The sequence below is a fragment of the Leptopilina boulardi genome, unplaced genomic scaffold, assembly GCF_019393585.1.
Source record: "Leptopilina boulardi isolate dan_hultmark-lab unplaced genomic scaffold, ZJU_Lbou_2.1 LbouV2_333, whole genome shotgun sequence".
Classification (NCBI taxonomy): domain Eukaryota; kingdom Metazoa; phylum Arthropoda; class Insecta; order Hymenoptera; family Figitidae; genus Leptopilina; species Leptopilina boulardi.
The window spans coordinates 444,071-461,390 of NW_026137900.1; the positions used below are offsets into that span (position 1 = coordinate 444,071).

Consider the following 17,320-nt stretch of genomic DNA (forward strand, 5'->3'; position numbering starts at 1 on the left):
ATATGTAAAGGCAGTTTTTCATGAACAAGTTCCGGTTCACAGAGACTGTTAGCCAATCACAGAACAATTTACCACAGTCCACCAATCACAATTCAAAATATATGAACAATATTTAAAAAGAAAGTTTCAAAAAATTTAGGCGCGAAATTCTTTACTTTAGACATACTTTCTTTTTATGGATTGAGGTCCACTTTAATGTTTCGTAATCAGGTGATTTGATTAATGAGTTTTTCTAAAGTATTTAATTTCAACTTCTTTTGTAACACTCAAGTGTTATCTCTCCAACGAATGACCAAAAATGAGATAATTATTGCATAAAAACGACAAAAATTTTTAGTTTTCGTTTCCTAACCTCTAAAGTGTTTGTAAACTTTTTCGTTGTTGTTTTTTTTTTATTTGTGTGTAATTAATAATTGTTTATTGAGTGTGTATGTGTGATCTCCTTTATTAAAATCACCCTTTGGTCTGTTACTTTTCAAACGAAGTGATTTCAATTTTACAAAGACTTAACTGGAAATTCTTTAAAATGGTAATTATATGAAAATTTTAAATGATTTTTTCAGTTTTGCAAAAAATATTTTTTTAATATTAGTAATAATAATAGTTTAATATTTTATTAAAATTTAATTTTATTCTTACTTTGAAATAGGAAGTAGATACTTTAGAAAATATATTATGTATTGTAATAATCTACGTGTTTAAACAATTGTTTTTTTCCATTAATTATTAATACAAAGGAATTTTTTTTTTTTACGTAGTTGAAAAGTATCTCAACGAAAGTAACATGCATGTATTTCGTGTCAACAACTCGGATCACAAATTCAATTAAATGCTTACATTTAGGAACAGGTAAAAAAAATTTTTTAATTGACTATTTTATATATTAATAATTTTTAAATAATAATAATTTAAAAGAGTAATTTTTCCACTTACCCCTAAAGTTGAAAATGTAATTTTTTGAATTATTAATATTTTTTTGTGTTCTTTCCACTACAATCGCTTTTGTTTTTAAAATTCAATAACACTATTTTGCATATTTCATTTAACAAAAAATTGTAATTCTATTCAAATCAGGTTTCTAATGCTCGATCAAATATGCATGCATATGAAATAAAAATTTAAAAATATTATGTATTTTAGTACCACTGAAAAAAAGCTTAACGGATGATACAATGTCTGTAGAAGAAAATAATGTAATACTTCAAGATGTAAGTATAATTATTTTTTGTTTTCTAAATTATAAATTATAATAAATCAAGATTGGTTTTATAAAATTTACTAATTTAATAATATTTTCTGTAGGTTGGCGATAAGGGTCTTATAATTTTAAATAGACCAAAAGCTCTTAATGCTTTAAATCTTTCGATGATTAATAAAATCTATCCAGTTCTTAAACAATGGGAATCTTCAAAAAGTCTTGTTATTATTAAAGGAGCGGGTGAGAAAGCTTTTTGTGCTGGAGGAGATATTAAATCTTTAGTTGTACCTTTAAGAGACGATAAAGATGGTCACAAATTTGGACAGGAATTCTTCAGACGAGAATACACGTAAGAAGTTTGAAAATATAATTTTAATAATTAATTAATAATAATAATTTTAATAATTTATTAATTAATTTTACCTCATTATGTTAAAAATTTTTTTATTTACTAAGATTGAATCATCTTATCGGGACTTTTAAAAAACCATATATCGCTTTACTTAATGGTATCACAATGGGTGGAGGTGTTGGTTTATCTATTCATGGAAAATATAGAATAGCAACAGACAATACTTTATTTGCAATGCCAGAAACTGGAATTGGTTTATTTCCCGATATTGGTGGTTCATATTTCTTGCCACGATTGAAGGGGAAACTTGGATTCTATTTGGGACTCACGGGACATAGATTAAAGGGTAATTTAATAATTTATTTTATTAATTATACAAAAAATTATTATTTAATTTTAATTAAATTTTTTCAAGGCATTGACGTGTATTTGGCTGGTCTTGCAACACATTTTGTTCCAAAAAGTCAACTCGACGAATTAACTGAAACTTTATTAAGTCCCAAAAATGTAAACGTTGAGGAGATTCTAAATAATTATCAAGCGAAAAATTTAAATCAAGAATTTAGCCTAGAATCTCACATGAAAGAAATTAATCGATGTTTTTCAGCGAAAACCATCGAAGAAATTATTGAAAAGTAAGTAAAAAATTGACAAAAATATTTAAAAAAAAAAAAAAAAAGATTAAAACGAAAAAAAAAATTAAATCTTTAGGCTACATGCGGAAAATTCTCAGTGGGCTAATTCAGTGATAGAAATTTTGCAAAAAGTCTCACCAACTTCATTGAAAGTTACAAAAAAGGCTTTAGATAATGGAGCTAATTTTGATTTATCCGAATCATTGAAAATGGAGTACAGATTAGCTTGCGCCTGTCTATCGAAGGAAGGCGACTTTTATGAAGGTTGGTAATTAATTAGAAAATAAATTTAATTATTTTTAAAATTTTGCAAAAAATTAATTACAGGTGTTCGAGCCCTGTTAGTTGACAAAGATCAAAAACCTATGTGGAATCCAAAGTCGATAAATGAAGTCACAGACGAATATGTAAATCAACGTTTCGCTCCACTTTCCGATAATCTTGAATTGACACTTTCAAAGTTATAACACCACCGGGGTAAGCTTAAATAAAAAGAACGATATTTTTTTAAATACTGTTGATAAAAAGCAAATTTTATAAAATTCTGAACATTTTTTTTTTTTTTTATTAAAAACCAATTATTTATAACAAACATTCTTGACTCATTCGCTTATCTCTGGCACACCTTACGAAAAAGACGTTACAACAAAATAAATAAAAATTAACATAGATTTGACTTGATTCCAGTTTAAAGAAAGGCGTTTTTTTTTTTTAAGATTGCATTTTTCGTAAAATGAATCAAGAAATTACGTTTGGTATTTACAATTCTGTATGTGCATCGAACTCGTTTGTTGTTGTTGTTTTTTTTTTTTTAGAAACCTAAATCAAACATCAGCAAAACTATTTCTGTACAATAATGAAAACGTCATTCACCGCATAAATGAATTTGAAAAAAAAACTCGAGCAAAACAGATATTAACTAAAAAGGGACTTATAATCAAATCCTGACAAAAGTAGAAAGTTGTTTTTGAAAAAACGGCAGTTAAATCGCGATTAACATTTATATGAGAGAAAAAAGAAACCAAAAAATCGCCAAGGATGTTGGACTTCTTTTTTTTTTTAATAGTATTTTATTTATCAAAATGTTCGTTTCGTTTTCTTTAAATATCGTCAACATTCACAGCACTTTTTTTTTAATTAGACGAGCTCTGAAACGTTGAGAAATTTGTTAAATAAACATTAAGAAAAAACAAAAAGGAAAACAATTCTAGGTGGTATTTCTATGCGACGTTAATATTTTTACGTACGCATAGTTCAACCGGATAATTAATAGTTAAATTTAAATAGGTCATAAATTCACTAATTCAAATGGTCACAAAGCCGTCATTCGGTTATAATTCTGTCGTAAGATTGTACTTTCCCTACTTATTTATTTTTTTTTTTTGCCTTTTGAGATGTAATATTTTGCTTTGTTTTGTTAAGCAAAAAAATGTCCACGTGGCATTAGCACTGCTAAATGCCGAAGGAATTAAGAGCTCAAATAGTGGGAAAGTAATAAATTACTGGAAAAAATGGAGTGTTTCAACTGTTATTAGGTTTTTTTTTTCATTTCTTTTTGTTCAGTCGATGTACTGCGCTAACCAGCGAAAACCTTCACCGTATCCTTGCCTTTTGAGAACGGAGCACATGAAAAGTTCTAAAGGACGACCAGGAATATCGTTACGTGCAACCTTGCCCTGAAGAAAAGAAGAAAGTGTTTTAATTAACAATTATTTGGGTATAATACTTTTTTTTTATCGTAATTTTCACCAATTTTCAAAATTAGAGAGAATGATTAATAATTAATTGAAAAAAAAATGTTAAATTATTACTTTTCCAGTCGTTTGCCCATAAAGATTAAAGAAAGTTCTAAGTTCGTCTTCGGATGCTGCACCGGGTTTGTCAATCTTGTTACCCAAAACTAGCAACGGACAAATACTAAGCTGTTCATCAGTCATTAGCGCATCCAATTCATTTCTCGATTCTGTCAATCGTTTCCTATCGCTAGCGTCGACAAGAAAAACAATTGCGTCTACAGCTGGGAAATAATCTTTCCAAACTCTACGAGCTGTGAAATTAATTTTCCAAATTTAGATCAAGAATTTTTTTTTTTTTGTGAGTATTATTTTTTTTCCAAATTAATATTAAATACATACCTTGAGTGTGACCACCGAGGTCAAATGTTGTGAACCTCATATTGCCGATCGACAGCTCTTCCGAGGCTAAAACACAGAATCAACATATTAATATACTTATGATGACTTTAATTTGAAAAAGATAACATAATTTATCTAAAAGATAAAATCGACGTTTCTCACATAGAAAATTTTAAAGTTAAAATTAAAATGAAAACTTATGTTTTTCAAAGCTTATTAAAAATGTAGAATCATTATTTTGCAAGTCACGTTAATCTACTCTCTATTCAATGTAAACAGGCGTCATATCGTATAATTATTGAAGGTTTCTATTTTTAAATTAAAAATCTTACAAATTACAAATGAATTTACGCAGTTAGAAAACACTTAAGATATAGTTAACGTACAAATAATAAAACTTCTAGTCATTTAAACACAAAGAAATATTTTGTTAATATAAAGTAACTTCTTTTTAAATAACACGATTTATTTTTAATATCATTTGGTACCGTTAATTTATTAAATTTTTCTTATCACAATAAAGTTAAAAAACAAATAATAAATTTGGACTCGAGAATATTGTTCCAAATTGGTAAAATCAACGTCCTTTCAGAAATTAAAAGTAAAAATTTAATAGAATGTTAATTATAAGTTAGTTACTTGGGTGCAATGTAGGTACATGTTGAGCTAATCGGTCGTCTTTGAGCATGTGAAGTAGTGTTGTTTTGCCTGCATTATCCAGGCCAAGAAACAAAAGTTTGCCACTTTTCTTCCATAATCCTGAAATAAAAAACAACAAATATCATGCAAAAGCTCCAGACATTATTGACTTACTTTCACATGGAATCTCAATCGGATCGAGAAGATATTCTTCGACTGCTGCATTTATCAATGAATGACGACCCGAATAGGGTAAACCGAGAATGAGAAATTTTCCCCGACACACATATATCGGTAAACCTCGAGTTTATCATCAGAGAAACATAAAAGAAAAGAATTTTGAATTTAAATAAAAATCTATATTTTAACTAATGTATTTTCTCGCAACATTGAGAAAAAAAACGACTAATAAAATAAATAAAGAAGACCTTTAAGTAAAAACAAAAAAAATTTAAATTAAAATACAATTTAAAAAAATAAAACTTACCAAGATAACCCAAGACTCCAGTGAACCAATCCCAAATAAACATATTCGTGAATTTTTATTTGACGAGCTTACGGCTACTTTAAGATGACTCTGCAAATAATTAAATCAGTAAATTATAGTGGTATATATAATCGGAAACTGTCTACAAGTTTATGTGATTTAAACAAACAATGAAAACTAATTTTATGATGTATGATATAGCCTTGACGAGGGAACAAGGTACACATGTGTCGACGTACGTCAAAGTACGTTGCACTTTTGAGATGAAATACACAACTCTTATGATTTTCAATAATAAATCATATTATTATTGTTATAGAATGAAAAATATAAATATTTTATTTTTATTATTAAAAAAAGAAAACTTTTATCGAGAGGAGAAATCAGGTGCTCTTAAAATAACAGTACCTGGGGCACTAGCACCAGAAGGGAAACTAGTTTTACAAGATGGATAAAAAATTTGACACTGCACACAATTGTAAATAAAAATTACGCTTCACTGAATGACGTACTTAGCGTGCAAAATTTAACGAAGATCTGATGATACGGAGAAAAGTCACTTTTCCCCGTTGAAAAGCGCAGCTCGTAACGAGCTCGTTAGTTGGCAGTGGCACGGATGACGTCTACATCCGGTGGCCATCTTGCATCATATTTCCGTCTCATTCTCCGAGATTTCAAATTATTTTTATTTATTTTTTTCTTTTTCCCAGTGTTTAGTATTTCATCTATATCCATCAATTAAGATACCGTGAAAATACAAAGTTTTCTTTACAAGTTTTCACATATTATACTTATTGTCAGTATAACCTAAAAATTTTAAATAATTTCAAATTTTCCCGCCATTTGATACTTGTTTTGGAAATTTAAAAAAAAATCTTTTTTTCTTTATTAAATGACAAATAATTTTGTTAGGTAACAAATGTAAAATGCAAAACTATGAAAACTGATTTTAATACATTTTTTTTTTCTTTAAAAAGGTCCTGAAAAACGTTGAAGGGCGTGACGTGGGAATCCATCTTTTTCCCCGGAGGATCGCGAGTTGAAAAAAGGACTTAATGGAACGCGTGATTGGCGGGCCGTTTGGTTGGACTGTGTATGCATGTGGTAGTGAGCTGTGATGTTTGTGGTTTTCACGGCGTTGTTTCTTTGTAATTTAAACGGATTTTAAAAAAGATTTCCCATTCACAATGCTCTCGTTGGGTCCAAAAAAGGATGGAAGTCCGAATCTCAAGTTTTTTGAGAGTCCTGAGATCCTTACACTATTGGATGGAGTAAAGCAGTGGCTATTGAAAAATTGCAAGAAGGTGAGTCCCCTTAACCCGGCGTCTATTTCATCAATATTATCCATTCTCTTTTTATTCTTTTCCAAATAATTAGAAATAAGCTTTTATATATTTTTCAGTAGAAAAAATTCTATTCGAATTGAGTATTCACTTTTTATACAAGTGGATCAATTTGATATGTTCTTTAAATAACTCAAATAATATATAACCTATGAATGTACTTGAAATGTCACTGTATGTGTTGATGATGTTGACTTCTATAGAATTCGCGTGCGTTATAATTTGTGTATTTAATTTTACCTTTAATATTTTTGTACAGATATTTTGAATTTATTATTTAAAATATTTTTGAATTACAGTATGTTCAAACGGATCCTCCTACTAATAAATCATTGGCTGCGTTGGTAGTACAAATACTTCAGTTCCAGGAAGATAATCTTGGTAAAAATATTTCTAAACCGCAGATGACCAGAATTCCTGTAAGTATAATTTTGAAAAATGAAACTAATTAATAATTTTACTGTTTGTGTTTTTTTTTTAGAAAATAAATATTAAAACAATTACATTTTCAGATGAAATGCTTCCTTGACTTTAAACCTGGTGGTGGTTTATGCCATATATTAGGAACTGCTTATAAATTTAAACAAGAAAATGGATGGCGGCGTTTTGATTTTCCAGTTGGAAAGGTATTTTAATTTTATTGACAATTGGAATTTAAAAAATTGAGAATAAATTTTTAAACATTGTAATTGAATTAATTTTTTTCCAGTCGGGCTCTCGATTGAATCTTCTGATAGACATGTTAACGGCAGCAGAACGTGCCTTGGTTCAAAATAGATGTTTAATATTACCTAATGTATTTGTGAGATCCGATGTTGATAAAGCAACAGCAACAAAAGTTAAAGACATAGTTCGACGACATCAGGGTTCAGTAGTTGAAAATGAAGCGGATGCAACTCATATAATTTATCCTTCCGTCGATCCACTTGAAGAAGAATATGCTCGGCCATTTATGCGACGTGATCGTTCCGTTCTTCTTCATTGGTATTATTTTCCCGATAGTTATGACACTTGGACAAATCTAGATCTTCCATGGGATTTTCCTGAAGGAAATTTCGGATCAGTAAATCCCAGGTAGAGTCTTTTTTTCTTAATATGTAATAATTTTATTATTTCTCTGAACTAATTTAATTTTTTTTTTATAAAAGAACAATATATAAAGTATCGGCAACATGGGCGTTAGATTTGGATCAATACAACGAATGGATGAATGAGGAAGATTATGAAGTCGATGACAATGGACAAAAGAAAGTCCACAAATACAGACTCTCGGTGGAAGATTTAATGTCTCAACCTTCTCATCCTCCAACTGGTACAAAGAAACCAAAACGTAAACGATCACCTTCTCCTCCACCGAAAATTGGCAAGCGCAAAAGGTAAAGTATTTTAAAGATAATTGCCGAAGTTTAAAAAAAAACTGTATTGTTGATGATAATTTATTTTGGCAGTGGTCGAGGACCTGCAGGTATGCAAGGAGCAACATCAGCAACGGCAGCGATGAAAAAAACCCGAGGTGGTGTTGACGAGGAAGAAGATTTAACACAAGGTATGGAAGATCCACCAGCGGAGCCACGAATTGTCGAAGTTGTAGCATCAGCGACAAATTCATCAATCACCGGCTCTGGTTCAACTGGAGGTGGTAATACATCGACAAATAAGAAACAGGACAATGAATTACAACCTCTAAAATCAGGAAATATGGCCGATTTAGACGAGCCTTCCGAAGGTGACAAAAATAGTGCCCACAGTGCTCAAGATCGTGAGGAAAGAGGTTCAAGTAAAGAGCGTGGCGAAGGAAGTAAAAGCGACGAGCCCGAAGACAATGTCACTGAACAAACTCATCATATCGTCGTACCCAGTTATTCAGCATGGTTCGATTACAATTCAATTCATACAATTGAGAAACGTGCTCTTTATGAATTTTTCAATGGAAAAAATAAATCCAAAACACCTGAGATTTATCTTGCCTATCGAAATTTCATGATTGACACTTATCGATTAAATCCCACTGAATATATAACGTCAACTGCATGTCGGAGAAATTTAGCCGGTGATGTTTGCGCAATAATGCGCGTTCATGCCTTTCTCGAACAATGGGGTTTAATTAATTATCAAGTTGACGCTGAATCGAGACCAACGCCAATGGGACCACCTCCAACGTCTCACTTCCATGTTCTCTCCGATACACCCTCGGGTTTGGCGCCTGTCAATCCAAATCCACCGAAAACACCTCAACCATCGGCAGCAAAGGCACTTCTTGATCTTGAGAAAAAACCAAGTACACCACTTGGCGCTGGCGGTGATGAAAAACCAACGCCCAATTCAATGACAAATTTCGGTTTAAAGATTGATCAATATTCACGAAAACCAGCTGTACTGAAAAATAAACAAGCCTCGAGTGCAACACGCGATTGGACAGAACAAGAGACACTATTACTTCTTGAGGGTTTGGAACTTCATAAGGATGATTGGAATAAAGTGTGCGAACACGTTGGTTCAAGAACACAGGATGAATGTATTCTCCATTTTCTTCGGCTTCCTATTGAAGATCCATATTTGGAAGAGGGCGGTCCTGAAGGTCTTGGACCATTGGGCTATCAACCGATACCATTCTCAAAGGCTGGCAATCCTGTTATGAGTACTGTCGCTTTCTTGGCGTCCGTTGTCGATCCACGAGTTGCAGCTAGTGCTGCAAAAGCCGCTATGGAGGAATTTGCGGCTATTAAGGATCAAGTTCCAGCTGCTCTTTTGGATCAACATTTACGAAACGTTCAAGCAAGCGCCAATTCTGATGGTATGTTTAATCTTTTTTTTTTTTTAATTATTTAATAAAATTGATATATTTTTTATTCCTATTTTCAGGTAAATTTGATCCAGCTGCAGGACTAGCACAATCAGGAATCGCTGGTACTGGACCACCGGAACCACCAGAGGATTCTTCCGCATCCTCGACAGGACAATCTAATGCAACACCCTCGACATCGCCTCATCCAACACCGGAAGCAAAGAAAGAGGATGCAACGGAAAAAACGAAGGAAGTTGTCGAGAGTGAACAACCATCAACAACACCTCCAAAGAAGGAGGAAATCACCGAAAATGAAAGGGATCAATCTGAAAAGATGGACGTTGATACAAAAGAGAGCGAGGATGAAACGAAAGCTAAAGTCGATGGCGAGGAAAGTGATGGAAAAGAAAAGAAAGACAAAGTAAGTATTTTTTAAATTACAAATAAAAAAAAAATGTATTCTGAAAAAAATAACTTATTTCGAACATAAATTGAAGACACCCTCCTACAAAATTACAGGAAATTAAAATATAAAGAACGAGGAAAAAAAGATAAGTCCCCTAAAAAAAATGAGATATTATCACCTATTTCTTGTTTCAGCAGGTCGTAAAAGATGCACAATTACAATCGGCTGCAGCTGCAGCATTGGCAGCCGCTGCCGTTAAAGCAAAACATTTGGCCGCCGTTGAGGAGAGAAAAATAAAATCTCTCGTCGCTTTGCTTGTTGAAACACAAATGAAAAAATTGGAAATTAAATTACGTCACTTTGAGGAATTGGAAACAACAATGGAACGTGAACGTGAGGGTCTTGAATATCAGAGACAACAGCTTATCACCGAAAGACAACAATTTCATTTGGAACAATTGAAAGCAGCAGAATTTCGTGCACGACAACAAGCACATCAGAGGTTAGCACAGGAACAACAGCAACAACAACAAAATCAACATCTCATTCAACAACAACAGCAACAACCGCCAAGTCCACAGGCAACATCTCAACAACCACCACCTCACACACCACCACAACAAGCGTAATGTATCGAATTTATAAAAGATGACTTTTTTGAGGTACAATAATTATTAATTTATATTCTTAGATTGATGAAATATGTGAGCGAATTATTATTCATAACTAGAAAGTATTTGATTATTAGAAAGTATTTTGATTCTAATACATATGGGTATAAAAAAAATAATTCACAATCGCAAAGTGAGACTCAGTCATTTCATAAAGGATTATTTGTCTCCTTTCGATTATGTGATTTCATATTATTGTTTTTTTTTTTTTTTTTTTAATTTTTTTGTTTTGTTTTTAATTGTACACTTGACCAATAATAATTAATTGGTATTTTGATTTAATTTCTTGTTGACAGAAAAAAAACAATAGGCAACATGAGTGGGGAATAGAGGCAAAAAACAGATTTCTATATTAATTTAGAATTAAGAATTTTTGACAGTTGTCATTTATATCAAATTTTCTACCTGAGAAGAATGAAAATTATCATTGAACAAAAAAGAAAAGAAAGCAGTTTGTTTTATTTGTATAATAAAATTTTAAGAATAGGATTATCTTTTTTTTTTGTTTTTGATGAGAATGAACTGCGTGCAATTGTAATTCAATTGAATGTCGTGTGAAAGTAGAAGAAAGCACTTCAAGATAATAACGTTAGATAAATTTTTTCCACTTTTTTTTTTTTTTTTAATTTACAGTGCATCTAATATAAAAAGTGCATTTATAAATAATTCACGAAGAAATGAAATTTTTCGTCTTCAGGGATTACTTTTTTTACTGTCTCGATTTTTCGTAATGTATTCTGAAATTTCTATTTACAGCATAATTCGTCGTAATTGTAATTGACTTACGATCATGTAAAATATACAGTATATTGTGTATAAGCTATAGATTGTCATTATATATATATTATATATCTATAATTAGATAAAATAGGTATTTGTGTTAATTGAAAATTTTGTTTTGATATTCTTCTAATTTCAAAATATTTTTCATTAATTAAATTAAGGAAGATTCTAGGAAATTATTTTTCTATTTTTCATCTAAAGTGCATGATTATCTATTAATTCTAGGACAAGTTCGGTCATTAATCGTGAACACTCAGCACCTCCCGGTGGAACAGCAAAAGCAACACGAACTTCTTTATTTTCCTCTCCGCCTTCGTATAAATCGGGAGCTTGATCACTTTCACACGTGCTAATTGGAAGAATATCCACCGCTAAACCTAATCCAAATCGTCCACATCTTCGTAATTCTTCATTTAATCTGGAAATTTACAGGCAGGAATTTTTTTTAAATTAATTTTGTTAATATTTTAAAATTTTTCTTACTGATTTCACAAAAAAATACTTCAGATTTTGAGACGAATTTTAAATTGATTTTTAAAATTCATAAAAATCTAGTTTTACTTACAGTTCCCACATGACTGTTTCATCTCTCTCTGGACCTTGGGGATTTAATGTATGCAATGCAGACATTAAATTATTATGATAATGTCGTAACAATTCAGTTTTATGATTTTTTCTAATTTCGCTACTTGAGCAACAATATAAAAGATTTACCAAATCGAGAGCAAGGGAACCGACTCGTGCTTGTTGAAAGTCAACTAAATAAACTTCCTGCATTAAAAGAAGAGAAAAATATATTATTTATTTTTCCAGAATTAAAGTAAATTAGAAAAAAAAATTCAAAATTAACTTAAAATTTTTTATATATATTTTCTCATTAATTCTGTTTTGGATAATTTTTTTGTAATTATAAAATAACATTATTTTTTTTTTTTTGAATGACCTGTGTTTCAGTTGTAGCAACACTGCTGTCGCGGAAGAGGAAATTATTGGTCCAACAATCGCCATGGCAAAAAACTGAGAGTGGTCCTTGGGCGGCGGTCAATTTACACATTGTACGGAAAAATGTGTCTTCACTCAAAAAATCATGAAATTTCTCCATTGCTTCTTCTCGTCGATGTTCCAAATTTTCAGGCAAGCCATCTGATACCATTCTTATTGCATTATTAGTAGCCATTCGATAATATTGACGATACCAATCCTCATTTTCTAAACGAAAAAGAACTTCTTGTATTCCTTGGCCCTCATCAGGATTTGATAATCTCTCAAAAACGTCTGGCCTTTAATTCAAATTTGATAAATTAAATTTAAATTGATTTTTTTTTTTTTTTTAAAATAAGAATAAATCACTTGCCTTTGTTCCTTGAGTGTTAGACTGAGAGCATGGAATCCTGCTAGAGCTTTAAGGACAATTTTGAGACGTTCAAGTTGAAGACCAGTTCTTCTGTCAGCCATTCGAAATCCCCTGTCTTTAAGATCCTCCATGGCAATAAAATCGGGTCTTGCCGCAAGGACTTTGGCAACTCCTTGAAAAACAATTTTTCCATTTTCTTGAAGTTTATTCAATGTGGGCCACACGTATTTATAAAAAACCACCTCATTACGAAATAACAATTCACTTTTATATGCTTCACGTCGTGCTTTTGATTGTGGTAGAACTTTATAAATCATTGCCCTCTGCCATGGTATCCATTCTCCTTTTTTTAATTGTTTACGTCCTTTAGCGCGAACACGATAAAGCATCGATGTATAATTATCACCGCGTCCTGAACCTGGTTCTTCGTCGAGATTTTTAATTTCCACATCAGGTTCATCGGCGGTAATTAATTCTGCTACCCAATCTAATGTTAAACGTGAATGTTGTTGCTCCATTACTAGTTCCTAAACTAGTGAGAGAAATATTTTCATTTGTTCCTCTATGTCTTGCTCTATACTTCTTAATCAGTTGGTTATCAGTTGACAAGCGAGTTTTAAAGTAGACGAGATTGTTATGACATTATGTTCTATAGGGATGCAGGAAATAGTCATTTGAATGAAGAGTAGGGAACCGCATCAATGCGGTACTTAATTCATCGGGGAACCTAATTCGAGGGACAAGGACATTGATACACGTCAATCATGAACGATTGACGTCTCTCGAACTCAATAGACAAATTCTTATAATTCAATTTTCTACTACGAAGTTAATGTTGATATATACAAGAATAATAAATCTTGTTAGCAAAATTTCACAATTAACGTAAACTCATTAGAATTATCAATTTTGAATAATAACGAATAATTATTTTTCTAAAGGTTGTAATTCTATTCGTTAAATTCCAATTAAAGTATCGCAATTTTCTGATTCAATTGATTTGCGGTTAATATACTAACTTTTTAAGAACGCCGGCGCTTGAATAATATCGCTATTCAGATATTTTTATTTTTGAATTTTTAATTTATTTTATATAGATGATAATTTTATTCTTCCTACAATCTTATTTTAAAATTTGTTTTAATTAGTTTATCCTTTTTTTATTTTGAAAAATTTATATTTTTTCAATGTTAGAGAATTTTTTTTAAAGTAAAATATTTGGTGAAAAGAGAATATAAAATAAAAATAAATTTAAAGGGAAAATTGAAAAACAAAAGTTTAGATGAATCAAATTCTAAAAATTCGTATTATTTAGTTTATTTACAAATGTAATTATGAAATCTACATTTTTAAAACAACTATAGTAGAATATTTTTTTTAATATAAAAATTACGATTCTTCATTATTTAATTTGTATTTCTTGAAATCCTTACCAACCAGGGATTGAAGTCGACTCTCTTGAGCTGCAGAGAGTTGAAACGTTTTATAAACTTTCATACCCATTGATATTTGCTCGTCAAAGCCAGACTCAATCGCGTATTCGATTAAACTCTGAAATTTCATTATTATTATTATTATTTATTTTTATTATAATTAATATATATTTCTTCTTATATTACATTATATTTAAAAATATATCAAATAATTAAAATTGAAAATTTAATTAAACAAAAAAAGAGAGATTTTACCAAAGCAGCTTCACAATGTCCATTTGCCAAACAAGCAGTAAATAATTCTTTTATCCCTTTGGGGGACATTGTTGCAATAACTATATTCTGATTATTTATCAAAGTAGATAATATTTCTAGCATTTTATCAAATTCTCCACCACGTACGCAGAGTAATGACAATTTTTCCAAAGTACTAGCTTCATAAGTATATCCTCGTCTAGATGTCATGTTAGCTTCCTAAAACAAAATAATATATATATATATATATATATATATATATATATATATATATATATATATATATATAAATAATTTTGAATTTTGTAGCTTTGCATTAAATATGAAAAGAAAAACAATACAAACTTGCATCTGAGTCCAAAATTGCAAAGCAATTTCAGCAAAACTTTTATTTAATGTCGAATCAGCCGTAGGTTTACAATGATTACACATGAGATCCACTAAATTTTCAAGAATTACACTGCTTTTCGTGTATTCAAACAATATTGCTTGCGAGCATAAATATTGTAATATATCTGTTACTTCGCTTGATTCTGTTTCAATTAATGAATCGAGAATTTCTTTAAAAATTGGCATTTCCGGAGTGTAAATATGTGGCGTCAATTCTAAATATACTTCTTTAAATGATTTAGGACTCAATAATTTTAAATGCAATAATAAATAGTTTCGATAGTAGACATTCTCCTAAAATGATAAATATATAGTTTTAGAATAAATAAATTTTTCTAAAATGATATAGATTTATAAAAAGAAAAGCATTTGTTTTAAATAACAAACCTGATAATTGCCTCTGATTAATTTATAATTGTCATCTTTTAACATAAGATTATTAAGTCTTTTACAAAGAATCATAGATTTAGCATAATAGGCGCATTGCATTGCATGAGGAAAAAATAATGCATCTTCAATAGATGAAAATTCTTTTAGATTTTCATTCTCCAATATATCCATAATTTCAGTTAGAACTGTCTTCAACAATTGATCTAAATTTTTTTTATTAATAAATCAATTAGTAGATTTTATTATTTCCGAAGTAAATTTTTAAAAAATATACTTACTACTTTTAGAGAAACATTTAAGTATATAGTAATGAGATGCAAGAGATGGTTTCACATTTATACTTTTGAATTCATTGAGAATCATTGAAAGCATAGAACTCTTTTGTACTATTTTCAAAACTGATAGGAGATGCAAAGAGGCGTTCATAGTTTTAACATCAGGTCGTAAATTATTAATCATCATTTCTTTGTACATTTGTTGCATTAAAATCAAACGATCACCGTCGTTATGTTTTGCAATTATAATTGCCTTTATTAAATGATCATACGTTATTTTATATAGCGGGATATTATTCTCCTTGCATTCCTCATATAAATCCCAAGCTTTAACTAACTAAAGTGAAATTTTTTTTAAATAATTATTTTACAGATTCAAAAATGATTTGTTTTTTTTTTAAATACGTACATTATTAAACTTTATAAGACCAGTTATCATGACATTGTAAGCTGCTGTTGCTATATCACCTTTTTCTTGTGTTAGAATGTGAAACAAATGTTGTTTATCTGAACATTCTCTGAAATTTATTATTTGTTAAATGATGTTTTGATTTATTTGTTTATAGATATTGCTTACTTCCAATTATTCCCCTCTAGGATACTATTGCTCGAATACCATCGTTCTTCCATTAATTCTTCATCAATTTGTTCCATTGAATTGTAAAAACATAACAATTCAAAAAGAGCTAATTTAGTCTCGATTTTGACATTTTGTTCTAATAAATTATATATTTCAAGTGACTCCTTAACATAACCAGATTTAATATTATTTAATAGTATTTCTTCTGAGACATTATCCTTTTCTGTATAAACAGCACGTGGAGCATAGTACTGTAAAATTAGAAATTTAATTTAGTATTTATAACAAAATTATAATATAAAAATTAATGAATTCGTGAGTAATTAATAAATTACATCAATAAAAGGTTCAGCAACTTTATGTTGAAAATATTCTGCATGTTCTTGTCGAACCCACATTGCGGCCTTTCTTCCAGCCTCTTTTGACAGAGCATATGATCGTTTCTCGAGATTTGTTATTGGTAATAAATTAGGATCATCTATATATTTATAATGGGGAGCTGTAGGATCTCTTCGAATTGTACTTTCTAAAGCCTACAAAATATTTAATAACTCAATGAATAATAATTATTATTATATTATATATTATTTTAATTTTCGTACCATTAAAATATCAGTAGGACCTCGTTCTTTTCTATTTGGTATTTGAATATTTGTAGGCGATGTTGACGATGAATATGATTGTAAATGTACAAATCCATTTTGCATTAATTTCCTAAATTGAATTTTAAATAATTTTGCTTATATTTTTTTAAAGAAAGAATTATATTAATAGTTTTTTAATTTATTTATTTTAAAAAAAAATCGAATTTTCAGATATTAAAAAGAAAAAAATATTAAAACTTAACCTATAAAAATAAGAAAAAACAATTAAGATTGTATTTAAGATTGAAGAATCAAACGACAATTGATAAAAATTAAAGTAAATTTATTTTACTTACCGATTTGATAATTTATTTCTTAATGAGTTCATTATTATTGTTTTTTATTTATAAATTAAAGCTATAAAATATTAAAACAAACACATTGACATCTTCTTCATGTGGTTTTCTTAGTTTCTTAAGGTATTGTTCACATGAAGGGCTGTAGTGCGCTTGCGCCTGTAGTGTTGGTTCATTCGCTCTCATTTCTGGACAATTTTTTTTTAAATAAGCAAAAAAAATAAAGTGTGTGTAATCACAGTATTTTTTAATATATGATGATTTATATA

The 17,320-nt window shown here is 29.8% G+C and overlaps 5 protein-coding genes across 9 annotated transcripts; 2 read left to right on the top strand and 3 right to left on the bottom strand.

The window, feature by feature from the left end:
* Positions 1-142: 142 nt before the first annotated feature.
* Positions 143-2,998, top strand: LOC127285481 (3-hydroxyisobutyryl-CoA hydrolase, mitochondrial). Of its 3 annotated transcripts, none has more exons than XM_051311523.1 (8): positions 143-210; positions 759-849; positions 1,141-1,208; positions 1,303-1,547; positions 1,655-1,896; positions 1,966-2,185; positions 2,262-2,449; positions 2,513-2,998. In XM_051311523.1, the coding sequence occupies exons 1-8, from the start codon at positions 196-198 to the stop codon at positions 2,650-2,652; spliced, it is 1,209 nt and encodes a 402-aa protein (XP_051167480.1). In that variant the 5' UTR covers positions 143-195; the 3' UTR covers positions 2,653-2,998. The 3 variants fall into 3 exon arrangements, with proteins under 3 accessions (XP_051167480.1, XP_051167481.1, XP_051167482.1); XM_051311524.1 differs by having other exon boundaries at positions 151-529; XM_051311525.1 differs by lacking the exon at positions 759-849 and having other exon boundaries at positions 191-210.
* LOC127285482 (GTP-binding protein SAR1b) lies at positions 2,698-6,095 on the bottom strand. Of its 2 annotated transcripts, none has more exons than XM_051311526.1 (6): positions 5,959-6,095; positions 5,447-5,536; positions 4,960-5,079; positions 4,321-4,386; positions 3,997-4,232; positions 2,698-3,861 (listed from the first exon to the last, which is right to left on the bottom strand). In XM_051311526.1, the coding sequence occupies exons 2-6, from the start codon at positions 5,487-5,489 to the stop codon at positions 3,745-3,747; spliced, it is 582 nt and encodes a 193-aa protein (XP_051167483.1). In that variant the 5' UTR covers positions 5,490-5,536; positions 5,959-6,095; the 3' UTR covers positions 2,698-3,744. The 2 variants fall into 2 exon arrangements, with proteins under 2 accessions (XP_051167483.1, XP_051167484.1); XM_051311527.1 differs by having other exon boundaries at positions 5,855-6,061.
* A 407-nt stretch (positions 6,096-6,502) lies between these two features.
* Positions 6,503-11,140, top strand: LOC127285479 (SWI/SNF complex subunit SMARCC2). 2 transcript variants are annotated; one of them, XM_051311520.1, is made up of 8 exons: positions 6,503-6,750; positions 7,089-7,208; positions 7,302-7,415; positions 7,499-7,863; positions 7,938-8,165; positions 8,238-9,583; positions 9,652-9,995; positions 10,178-11,140. In XM_051311520.1, exons 1-8 carry the CDS (start codon positions 6,634-6,636, stop codon positions 10,607-10,609), a joined length of 3,066 nt encoding a protein of 1,021 aa, XP_051167477.1. In that variant the 5' UTR covers positions 6,503-6,633; the 3' UTR covers positions 10,610-11,140. The 2 variants fall into 2 exon arrangements, with proteins under 2 accessions (XP_051167477.1, XP_051167476.1); XM_051311519.1 differs by having other exon boundaries at positions 6,504-6,750; positions 10,175-11,140.
* LOC127285480 (uncharacterized) lies at positions 10,844-13,415 on the bottom strand. The gene is made up of 4 exons (XM_051311521.1): positions 12,789-13,415; positions 12,378-12,714; positions 12,000-12,205; positions 10,844-11,852 (listed from the first exon to the last, which is right to left on the bottom strand). Exons 1-4 carry the CDS (start codon positions 13,304-13,306, stop codon positions 11,630-11,632), a joined length of 1,284 nt encoding a protein of 427 aa, XP_051167478.1. The 5' UTR covers positions 13,307-13,415; the 3' UTR covers positions 10,844-11,629.
* A 674-nt stretch (positions 13,416-14,089) lies between these two features.
* LOC127285520 (protein PTCD3 homolog, mitochondrial) lies at positions 14,090-17,215 on the bottom strand. Its single transcript, XM_051311596.1, has 10 exons — positions 17,052-17,215; positions 16,714-16,825; positions 16,447-16,644; positions 16,109-16,362; positions 15,941-16,049; positions 15,535-15,868; positions 15,254-15,459; positions 14,822-15,160; positions 14,477-14,695; positions 14,090-14,339 (listed from the first exon to the last, which is right to left on the bottom strand). The coding sequence occupies exons 1-10, from the start codon at positions 17,081-17,083 to the stop codon at positions 14,178-14,180; spliced, it is 1,965 nt and encodes a 654-aa protein (XP_051167553.1). The 5' UTR covers positions 17,084-17,215; the 3' UTR covers positions 14,090-14,177.
* Positions 17,216-17,320: the final 105 nt, after the last annotated feature.

Bases quoted from the DNA above. Each gene is read 5' to 3' on its own strand.
- LOC127285481 (XM_051311523.1), top strand. The intron at 850-1,140 runs GTAAAAAAAATT...TATGTATTTTAG, and splicing joins ATGCTTACATTTAGGAACAG to TACCACTGAAAAAAAGCTTA. The intron at 1,897-1,965 runs GTAATTTAATAA...AATTTTTTCAAG, and splicing joins CACGGGACATAGATTAAAGG to GCATTGACGTGTATTTGGCT.
- LOC127285482 (XM_051311526.1), bottom strand. From the start codon at position 5,489: ATGTTTATTTGGGATTGGTTCACTGGAGTCTTGGGTTATCTTG. The intron at 4,233-4,320 runs GTATGTATTTAA...TTAATTTCACAG, and splicing joins CCTCGGTGGTCACACTCAAG to CTCGTAGAGTTTGGAAAGAT. The intron at 3,862-3,996 runs GTAATAATTTAA...TCTTTTCTTCAG, and splicing joins ATGGGCAAACGACTGGAAAA to GGCAAGGTTGCACGTAACGA.
- LOC127285479 (XM_051311519.1), top strand. From the start codon at position 6,634: ATGCTCTCGTTGGGTCCAAAAAAGGATGGAAGTCCGAATCTCAAGTTT. The intron at 7,864-7,937 runs GTAGAGTCTTTT...TTTTTATAAAAG, and splicing joins TTCGGATCAGTAAATCCCAG to AACAATATATAAAGTATCGG. The intron at 9,584-9,651 runs GTATGTTTAATC...TCCTATTTTCAG, and splicing joins AGCAAGCGCCAATTCTGATG to GTAAATTTGATCCAGCTGCA.
- LOC127285480 (XM_051311521.1), bottom strand. From the start codon at position 13,306: ATGGAGCAACAACATTCACGTTTAACATTAGATTGGGTAGCAGAATTA. The intron at 12,715-12,788 runs GCAAGTGATTTA...TTTGAATTAAAG, and splicing joins CTAACACTCAAGGAACAAAG to GCCAGACGTTTTTGAGAGAT. The intron at 11,853-11,999 runs GTAAGTAAAACT...GTAAATTTCCAG, and splicing joins GAAACAGTCATGTGGGAACT to ATTAAATGAAGAATTACGAA.
- LOC127285520 (XM_051311596.1), bottom strand. From the start codon at position 17,083: ATGAACTCATTAAGAAATAAATTATCAAATCG. The intron at 16,050-16,108 runs GTAAGCAATATC...AATAAATTTCAG, and splicing joins CTAGAGGGGAATAATTGGAA to AGAATGTTCAGATAAACAAC. The intron at 15,161-15,253 runs GTTTGTTATTTA...TTATCATTTTAG, and splicing joins TAATCAGAGGCAATTATCAG to GAGAATGTCTACTATCGAAA.